Here is an 11,198-nt window from a genome sequence, read left to right as displayed (position 1 = left end):
CCATATTCACAAAATCACACCCCAAGAATTGGGGTTTTAGCTAGATATGTAAAAGAGATAGAAATTTATACAAATATGAGTTTGCATTCAAATGGGTATAAAGATTTAAGTCTCAAAACAAGTAAAGAGTGAAGAATCCACAAGACCCAAGTCCAAAATCATGGAGTTGAAACCCTTTGGATCTTCAAGTTCTTCAAAACCCTCTCCAAACTTGAAAATATTCTAAGTCTGAATATAAAACATGATACTAGAAAACTTGATACTAAAGTAAAAACTTCAACTGGTATTTATAGTATTCAGAAAGTGTGCTATGAAGGATCCATTCGGCACAGTTAGTCGGGATCGCCGACCCATTCAGCGACCCACCCTTTGGTGTGCTTCATTGCCTTTCAGTGCTTGCCTTCAGTATCTTTGTATCCTGGATCATTGGGCGATACAGTACTGCTTCACGGAACTGCTCGGTGACACGCCGACTGCTCCATTTCATCGCCAACTTGATCTTTCCCTTCATAGCTCAGCACAGTAGGACAAAATGCGAGATTGTAGGCCTTTGGGTGATTCGCCTAATGGATTGGGCGATCATCATGCCGTCTTTTCTTCCTTCTTTCAGCCACTTTGTTCTTTTTTGCGCGATAGTGTCCATACTTCTATCTCTAAGTTTAAATACCTAAAATTCAAGCATTTACATAAGTTATTGAGACAAAAGATGCATTTGAGGACACTAATTCTATCAAAAATAAGCCCTAACTGAGTCCAAAACGTGGACTCATCAACAACCCCAACTTAAACTTTTTCTAGTCCTCAAGCAAGCTCGAGTTCAGCTGTTCAAAAAGGGATGTCTCGAACAGTGTTGCACAAGACTCAATCATGAATACACACAACAAGACTCACTTTATTCATGCAAATATCAAATGTGCACTCAAAGTTTCAAGTTGTGACACACCATTATCAAAGAATCTCAAGCTCGCAATACTTGCTTCAAATGCAAGTTCAAGCTCAACTATAGTGTTCAAATGCCCTCACACAAAGAATGATTCCATATTCACACAATGGTTCACAGTTTAAAGTTTTGGAATCAAAGGTAACGCTCACACTCACAAAGATGAACACAATGCATAATTTCACCCATTGTTTTCCCGTATTTTTCAATCAACACTTGCTTCAGCTCACTCAAAATCACAAAGGTCTTTCAAGGCTTGTAATGGGGATGAGTGCAAAGGTATGGTCATTTAGGCTCAGTGACTTTCATCCTCATGAAATGTGGTGCTCTCAACACTTCCTTTCCTTTTCCTTCATCATTTTCATTAGTGCTCATAAGTCATCCTATTATTCACTTCCAATGGATTGTTTGGGAACCCCATTTCTTTTGTACTTTTCGACTTTATTCCACAACTTTTCCTTTTCATTCTTTTTCTTTTTCTTTCTTCTCTCTCTTTTTTTTTATATGGAGGGGTTCCATTTTTCTCAACACCATGGGTTAAAGGAGACTTTCCTTGCACTTCTTGATTTTCCCTTCTCTTTTCACCACACCCCTAACTTAGGCCTTTGGCCTAAGTTAGCTATTGAACTAACCACAACTTCATGAGGATTATGGGTGATGGATAAAAAAAGGTCATTGTTTTCATCAAGTTTCTTCCAAAGAAAGGTAAGGCTCAAGGGGTGTTCAAAAGCGGTTCACACACTTACAAGGTAGGCCACAAAAGAGGTATATGTCAAATTGCCTCACACTCTTCGAAGTTGCCTAGGATCGTATTAAGAGATAGCATCACTTAGTTGGCCGGACCAACGGGGCATATTCTAGGATCCATTATGAATAGTTCATAGGTAAGCTCATCACACTAGGCATTGAAATTATAAGTCAAACAGGACTCCACATTTTCGCTAGTGTGCACCGATCATCACAAGAGACTCGATTCGACAATAGGCTAGTCACAACGATATGCAAAGAGTTCACATATTGTCTATGCAACTTCATTTGGCCTTATGGTAGCCATACATTTATGTTCGTTCAATTATGAGCACTATTCAAGTTATCGATATTGATCAAACTTGAGACTCAAATTTTGCAAAAGAACAACCACAATCAACATACTAGAGGTGGCAAAAAAATAATTTCGGAAGGGTCAAAATCATTTTGCAATTTAAAACATGGAGCCACAAGCTCAAACCTTCCACGAAAGAAGTATTAACATAATTATAACTTACAACCCAAATACATAAACAAAACAATTCACGAATAGCACACAAATGTGGGCCTCACCCCACCACAAATAAAAAGCAATTTGTCCTCAAACCCAAATGAATTGAAGTATCCAAAATGTAAAAGTAAGTAAGACAGAGAAGGAGGTAAAGAAAGGACCCTGTCTATGCAGTCTCTCCATCTGTCTGGGTATCAGTGCCCAATGTATCAGACTGGACTTGGATAATAGTCCCCGAAGCTACTTAAGAAAGTTCAGCCGCAACTGACTTGCGATGATTGTCTAAGTCATGAGCCGCCAAAAAAGAATGTATAGCTGTGTAGAATCCACGAGTCCACGAAGGGGCAGTGGGATCTCGGGGGACAGATCTCTTGCTAGAACTAGGCTTTTTACCCTCACTTCCCGTCTGGTGTGGATTTTCTTTACTTTTATCTTTCTTGAAATTTTTCGCTCTTATCTGTCGTGGTGGCATGATTCTCCCTGCAACTTTAGGTCTAGCCTTGTCTGCAAAACTTTAAAGTAAAGTTAGAAAATATCCCAACAAAAGCATAGAAGTTCAGCTGCATAAAAACTCCGCCGAACCAGTTGGTGAAAAGCGCAACCCCTTAGGCGATTCACCAATTGCAGTGCATAGAGGGTACAAGGGTGAAAACAAAAGGTGAACAAGGGGTCTTTTGGCCAGACGCTCGGCGATATCAGGCTTCTCGTTGAAAGGGAAGAATCAACAACACATTTAGCGTTAAATTAAAGGCGAGATGGGGACGTTAGGTGAACCGTCGAGTGGTTTAACGAGCTCGACCCATCTCGCCAAATGGCTCACGTGCCTATTTTCCACCCATCTTCTAGAATTCAATCCCGCAACCCCCGAAAACAAAATCAAAACATGCAATAGCCAAATTAGGCTCAGACCTAGCGGTACTTATGCGTAACCCACAAATTTTCATCCACTATAAGGCACAATTTTCAGGAATCAACTATCTAACTCAGTACGGTCAATATTATCAAAACAAAGGAAGCAAAGAAAAATTCTAATCCTACCAGAGAGGTCCAGCACACATCAACAAGGTAATGACATTGCTCTAGAGTAAAAAATCAATAGAAAGAACTTATAGTTTGGGAACCAACCTTTCGCGCTGACCAAATTAAGATTGAATCTCTAGGCAGCAATGTAATCCATATTCCGAGCACAAATCAACAACTAAAATACTCTAAAAGTGCAAGAAATTTAAAAACAAGAGTACAAGTGTGCGTTTGGGAAGATGAAAAAGTGAGGGAAAGAGAATGAATTTGAAACTTTTAAACCTTTGGTCTGAAAAATCATCCAGTTATCGCCCATTCCGCGACATTAGCCTCGATCACCGAATCACTCGGTGTTACGCCTAGTAGCAACTTGCCTCATCAAATTTTACAGTACCTCCAGTTATTGTAAGGGTCCAAGCGGTGATATCCATCGAGATCACCGACATGGTCGGCGATTCACCAATAATTTCCTGTGGTCGCTGAGTTTTACAGACTCCAATGTAAATTGGTCTTGAGTCTAATGGTGGTCCGGTTCGGGGTCGCCGAAACTTTCGGTGATTCGCAAAAAGGGCTTGTAGCTCACTAATTTGTACTTGTCGATCACTCTCCACACTTCCACCTGTGCAATCAACACACTATTATTTTATCAAAGTAAAATAAAGCAATAAAGGGTTTTGTGTTGCTTCCCAAACAACGCCTTAGTTAACGTCGCGGAACAATGCAAGTCCACCTTCAAACCTCATTCTTGGAGTTAGCCATAGTGTCACTAGGCAAACCCCCTTTTTTTCTCGGATTTTGGTGAGACGACATCTGATCCATTTGGGTCTCCAGCTGTTTGATTGATATTGAATGGGAGGTGACGGTCTGGCTCAGGGTCGACACATCTTCCTTCATCTCTTTCAAGATCTTGTTCAAACCCTCAACTTTGTTGAGGATACGAGAAAGCATATCATCAGACCTACCACCCTCTGAATCCTTTGACTTTTGGCATTCATGAGGAGGCACATACATGTCCTTCTCCCTATCCTTCCAGTTAGGATTTCGGTCCCTCCATTCTCTGTCGCGATCCTTCCAACCATCATCCCTAGCCCAACCTTGGTTACCACCCTGCCTTGGGTAGTTTGGACGATAACTACCAACTTGGTTGGCTAGGAAGTTCACCTCCTCATTGTACAAGGTTTCAAACTTTGCTTCTTTAGGATTTGCACACCCGATCCCCACGGCATTGACACTACGGGCACCAACCCTCATGACTTTTTTAGATAAAATGTCTAGTTGTGTCATGATCTTGGCCAAGTTTTGGTCTCTCTCATGATCATTTTCCATTTGCTCCTTAGATAGCTTGAATGTGAGAGGGGAGACTTGGTCTACACGAGTGTACCATGCTCGATTTATGGTCGTCATGCCATTTAAAAGTTGTGCTGCTACAGCATATGGTTGTTGCATCAAGCCTCCAGATGAAAGTTGGTCAGCGATACCTTTGTTTACCGAGTCCAAGCTTCGGTAAAAGTACTGCAGCAAAACATTGTCGAGCACACCATGAGTTGGGCATTGGAGCACCAACTTTTTGAATCGCAGCCAAGTCTCATGAATTGGCTCACCCTCCAAATGCTTAAAGCTTTGGATACTGTCCCGAAGAGTCATGATTTTCGAGGGAGGGAAAAATCACACATTAAATGTGATGACCAACTCCTCCCAAAAAGTGATGGATTCGCGTGGCAACTCCGCCAGCCATTTGCACACTTCTCCCATCAATGAGAAAAGGGAATAACCTTAACCGGACCAACTCCTGAGAAATGTTTTTGAAAGAGAATGGTCCGCACACATCTACGATATTTCAAAGATGCTCGTGAGGATCTTCATGAGCCAATCCGCTGAAAAGTCCCTTTAGTTGCAACATAGTGCTCGTTATATGGAACACCATATTTCCTTCGGCTGGAGGTAAACAGATGGCTCCAATACCTCCCATGAGATGGGGGTCGTTAATGTTGGGCTCTTGGACATCGTTGAAATTTCTGATGTCATCTTGGTGGCCAACCTGGCTACCGTTCCTGCCATTAACACTCATGCTTTATGTTTTCAACACAAACAATAGAAACAAAACTGAAAATTAAGTAAGTGGAACTACAACTAAGAAGAACAAAAATTTTATTTAGCTAAAACTTCTCAAATAACACCACTCCCCAACAGTGGCACCATTTTGATGTTTGCGTAATCAAGATACAACTTCCAGTGCAAGTGTCTATGATCGTACAATAATAAAGTAACCCAACCCCAACCCTTGGTTGGGGTCGAGTCCCAAGGGAGTGGTTTTGAGAATTAATAGAAAAATAAAATTAAGTTCTAATTAGTCATAGCTAAAAACATTATCGAATAGGAACATGTTAAATCTAAGGGGTGACGCAAGAGTCAATTATCAATGGGGGTTTGTCACAGGTAAACAAAAATTAGCTTAAATATAAGGAGTACTAATTAAGGAGATAGGACTCTTGGGATGTGATAGGAATACGGGATAAACTAAACTATTGGGTACATGCTGTTGATAATTGATCTGTTGAATATTTGCAACTAGGCTAAACTATAGTGGGGTTAAATTCTCTCTCGAGCTACTTACCCCGAATCAACTCGGTTTCTCTCAAACAACGAGTTGCTGCATGAAGAACAACCTCTGTCTTAGCCCACTCACTCTCTCGAGCTGAGTGTGTGGGAGAAGGACTAGGGTTCACTCTCTTGAGTTGAACCTCATGCCAAACAAATCCCACCGACTATCAATTTAGTAGTCTTAGTTTTACCACATCTGTCTCTAGCAAGACAAAAACACAAAGGTGAAATCGTATTTGCAACTACAATTTCATTAAGTTCCACCATAACTACTAAACGAAATTACATCTAAACAACAAATATATCATCAACAAGCAAGACCCAACAGATAATGTAACCCATATTCACAAAATCACACCCCAAGAATCGGAATTTTAGCTAGACATGTAAAAGAGATAGAAATTTATACCAATATGAGTTTGCATTCAAATAGATATGAAGATTTAAGTCTCAAAATGAGTAAAGAGTGAAGAATCTGTAAGTCAAAATCTTGGAGTTGAAACCCTTTGCATCTTCAAGTTCTTCAAAACCCTCTCCAAACTTGAAAATATTCTTAGTCTGAATATAAAACTTGAGACTAGAATACTTGATACTAAAGTAAAAACTTCAACTGGTATTTATAGTTTTCAGAAAGTGTGCTGTGAAGGATCCATTCGGCACAGTTAGTAGGGATCGCCGACCCATTCGGCGATCCACCCTTTGGTCTGCTTCATCATCTTTCAGCAATTGCCTTCAACATCTTTGCGTCCTGGATCATTGGGCGATAGAGTACTGCTTTGCGGAACTACTCGACGACACGTCGACTGCTCCATTTCATCACCAACTTGATCTTTCCCTTCATGGCTCAGCACACATGAACAAAAGGCGAGATTGTAGGCCTTTCGATGATTCACCTAATGGATTAGGCGATCGTCAGGCCGTCTTTTTTTCCTTCATTCAGCCACTTTGTTCCTTTTTGCACGATAGTATCCACACTTCTGTCTCTAAGTTTAAATACCTGAAATTGAAGCATTTAGATCAGTTATTGAGACAAAATATGCATTTGACAACACTAATTCAATTAAAAAAACAAGGCCTAAATGAGTCCAAATCGTGGTCTCATCATAGAACCATTTACAAGCAATGACATTTTTAGATGGATCATGCAGCACCAATTACCACGTTTGATTTTTACACAGTGCATCAAACTCAACTTTCATAGCAGTCTGCCACTCTATGTTTTTGGTGGCATGATCGAAGGTGGTGGGAGTGAATGGAGGTGTTACTTGGGTCATGTAATAGAAAACATGCTTTGGTTTATGGATATTGTGTTGTGAACGGGTGACGACTCGATTTTGAGGCAGATGAAAAGGGGATGGGGTAGGCAAGGCTGGAGCAGATGTGTTCTGTTGTGCCAGTTGAGTGGAGCGACGAGAGTAAACAAATTGAATTAGAGGTTTCGGTGGTTGTTGATTGGATGTGGATGGTAGTTGAGTTGGCGACGGGGGTATAGAATGTGCTTGGGCATGAGGAAGATAAGATAGTGGAGGAGAAGAAGTAGGAGAACTACCTGAAATTGCAGACCCTGTTGGAGCGCAGCCGGAAGAGACAGCTTCATGCGTGTACTTGATGGTATCTACATTGGGTAAAATAATAGAGGGCAGTAAATATGTACAAGCTATTAGAGAAGATATAGGAGACCTAACCTGGGTAGGTTCAACTAGGTTTTCCCAGGCAAAAGTTGTAAACTATGAGGAAAGCTTTGAAAACATATTATGAAAAGGAAAAACACTTTCAAAAAATTTGACATCTCGAGACAAATACATTTTGTTAAATTTTAGATCAAAACATTGATGACAATGATAATTGGACGAAAACCCCAAATAAACTCAAGGCGTCGATCTCGACTGTACTTTATTCTTCGAGTATGGTTTGAGCCATGGATAACAGAACCACCCAAAAAATATTAATTGGGCGTAATCTGAATTTTTACCAAATAGCATATGCAAAGGTGATTGATTCTGAAAAAGTGAGGTAGGTAAGCGATTGATGAGGTAAACCGCCTGTTGACAGGCAAACGACCAAAGGGTTGGTGGGAGGGAAGCTTCATGGAGTAAAGTTCTTGTCGTTTCAACAATATGTCTATGTCGACATGCGGCAATAGCAACTCGTTGAGGGGTGTATGGAGGAGCTAAAATATGTTCAATACCTTGAGAGCATAGGTATGGATCAAGAGTTTTATATTCTCCACCACCATCAATATATAGAGAAAGAACTTTTGCATTGAAATGATGTTCCATTAAAACTTGAAAGTTTTGGAAAAGTTCTTTAACCTCAGTTTTTTATCAAGGTATAAAGCCAAATGAATTTGGTATGTTGGTCAACAAAAATACAGTAGGCTAATTTTTTGTCAATTGATAAAACTGGAGAAGGGCCCCACAAATCACTGAAAATGGTTTGAAATGGTTTGGTACTTGATAGTGTAAGTTGTTGAAAGGGATGCCGATGAGCTTTATTTGATGAACATGAATTACAAACTGAAATTTTTTCGCGTGAACAAGGAAGCGAGAATTTATTTAAAACAAATTTAAAACTCTTGCGTGCGGATGACCCAATTAACGATGCCAAGTGAGCCTGGAGTAAGAATTCGTGTAGGCAGCAATTGCTTTTGGTAAAGGCAAGGAAGGTGAAGTGGGCCACTTATACAGACCGTCTCTACTCTGACCTAGCACCAAAGGATTCCGTGTGTTCAGGTCCTTCACACAAAAATGAAAAGGAAAAAATTCAACAGAAGTGAGATTATCTTGACAAAACTTAGAAACTAAAAGTAAGTTGCACTTCATGGTAAGTGCACATAGAGCATCAGAAAGTTGGAAAGCCTTATTTGAGGCATGTAATTGAGTTGAACCAATGTCAGTTATTGAAATTTTGTTACCATACCCCATGGAGACATTCTCCATGTCATTGTATGCTTGCAAGTTGTGAGGGTTAGTAGTGATATGATGAGATGTGATAGAGTCAACAATCCAGGGATTTGTATATGCCTGTAATCCTGAAACATAGTTGGCCTTTGCCTCAAAATGATTGTGAGATTAGGATCGACAAACATTTGCAACATGATCATCGTTGTTGCACAATTGGCAGAGAAAACCATCATAAGAGTTGGTGGTGGGAGAAGATCGACACTGATTGGGTGTAGGTAAACGATTGTTGGACCACCATTATTTGTTGTTGTGAGTGCCCTTGTTGGAACGACGAGTGTGCCGAGAGTTGGGATGACTAGACTTGGTGGAAATAGCAGTTGCAGCAGTAATATGGTTGGGAGTTGTCTTGGACTCTTCATGGTAAATGAAAAACTCATGATCCAATAGCTTTTCATAGAGTTCTTCATAAGTAATAGTAGACTCACAAGCCCGGATTGCAAGCGGAAATCTCATGAAACTCTGGGCCCAAACCACTCAGGATATTAACAATAAGTTCAGAGTTGGTAACTAGGACACCAACAATAGAGAGTTCATCAGAAATAGATCGAATATTTTGCAAATATTCGGTGACTAGTTGGGAGTCTTTGGTCAATTGCATAAGTCGATCACGCAAACTGAAAATTCTAGTTTGGGACTTATTCGCATAGGTTGTGTATAATGCATCCCATGCAATTTTTGCCGAGTTAGAGGCTGCACCAGTTGTGACAATTGTGGGATCAACTGATGCCATAAGTGTGTTCTGAATAAGTTGGTCCTGGCAAAACCAAAAAGAAAATATAGGATTCACACTAGGGACTATACCAGTTGTGATTATGCGAGAGGGGGAGGGAGCAGACCCATCAAGATGGCCATATAGATCATGACCATCCATAAGCATCGAAAATTTTGCCTTACAAGTTGAATAGTTCTGGCTGCCATGTAATTTGATAGGCAATTGGGATGCCGGATTGAATTGAATGATTATCACTCTGATGTTTGTATGTGCGGTGACAACTCGAGAAGTGTCGCCCATTTGTGGAGGTTGGGAGAGGAAAGAAAATATAGGATCTTACTAGTTAGAGCTTATTGTGGCTCTTGATACCATAAAGAAACAAGATAAGCTGCAGAAGAACTTAATTGCTTATGGATGGAATGTTACAGCTTGATATACACGATTGAGTCTAACAATATCCTAAGCTAACTCCATAAAATGGGGATATAAAGATAATCCTAATTACCTGCTAAAGACTTAGTAAACAGTAAAGAAAAGCAGCAACAAAAAGAGTAAAACTACAGTAACTAAAGACTTATACTATAGTAAGTAGTAAACACTAATTAATGCACTAATAGCGGTTGTACATCCATTATCTTTAGTAAAATGTTCTTGTTATGATGCTCCAATTTGGTGAAATCGTTCGCAAACATTCATTCCTGTCAGGCACTTCTTCTTTCATATTTGAAAATAAGCATTTATTTCATCTATTGTTAAGCATCTATTTTTGAGCATAGAGAATGGAAATGATCTTCTCGGACCTGTGCCTATTGTTGAGCCTCTTCCTATTGCTGCTGAGTTGATGCTGGCTCCCATTGTTGCGGTGATGCCGATGGTGCCTGCTCATCTCGAGGCTTCCTATCACTTTGGCAGTTGTCTTTTCCCCAACCTCAGAGGTATTCAAAGGCATAACCTATACATCCACAATGAAGGAAGATACAAATGTGGAACTTGTGGTACAACATTCAAATAACTAGTTGATCGCAATGTCCACTAGGAGAATGTACACCGGCGTCATCCGTGAGCAGTTGAGTGGCTGAGTCAATTCTAGGCTCTTGGTAAGAATGGTTTTACGTTTGTTGCTGAATTTTGTATAAGGGTTTTACCCTCTATTTTTTTTTCTTTTCTGTTGTTTGTATGGATTTAATCTAAGGGGTTTTAGGTGGGTTTTACATCTTTTGATGGATTTAGTATAAGAGCTTACTGTTTTTTATGTTGAAGTTTGTATGGATTCTATAACAGTTTTAATAGCTCTTCTTCATTAACTTTATTATATCCATTCATAAAATTATCGACTACAACAATGAAAGTTATTATTATCACACGTTTCATAGTACAATTTCTTCTTGTCACATAAAAAAAACTACTCATATGAATTGTTGAATCTTCTTATCAAAAACACCTACTACTGAGATTCACATGTGTTGCATTCTATGGAGGTTTAAATTTTCTCAAGCTTTTCACTATCCTAAAGACAAAAATAATTGGTAGGCGTAACTTTTAATATTTTTAATTTCTTATATTGTAAATATACTCTTCTAGTTTTTGATTATATAGAATTGTTGGTATATTTAAAATTATTTTTGAGATGCAAATTTTTTTTTCTTATTAATGAAAAAAGTTAACTTTTTCTATAAATAGTACTCTATTCGTTTTAATTTTAAT

General features: G+C 39.4%; 1 protein-coding gene across 1 annotated transcript; it reads right to left on the bottom strand.

Moving 5' to 3' along the window:
• Positions 1–9,203: 9,203 nt before the first annotated feature.
• LOC107063232 (uncharacterized) lies at positions 9,204–9,794 on the bottom strand. Its single transcript, XM_015314842.1, has one exon. It carries the CDS (start codon positions 9,792–9,794, stop codon positions 9,204–9,206), a length of 591 nt encoding a protein of 196 aa, XP_015170328.1.
• Between the last annotated feature and the right edge of the window lie 1,404 nt (positions 9,795–11,198).

Source organism: Solanum tuberosum, unplaced genomic scaffold, assembly GCF_000226075.1.
Source record: "Solanum tuberosum cultivar DM 1-3 516 R44 unplaced genomic scaffold, SolTub_3.0 scf00016, whole genome shotgun sequence".
NCBI lineage: Eukaryota > Viridiplantae > Streptophyta > Magnoliopsida > Solanales > Solanaceae > Solanum > Solanum tuberosum.
Note: the sequence above shows the minus strand (reverse complement) of the source record. Positions and strands in the feature narration are given on the sequence as shown.

What these genes read in the sequence shown, in the direction of transcription:
- LOC107063232 (XM_015314842.1), bottom strand. Translation starts at nt 9,794, where the DNA reads ATGGGCGACACTTCTCGAGTTGTCACCGCACATACAAACATCAGAGTG.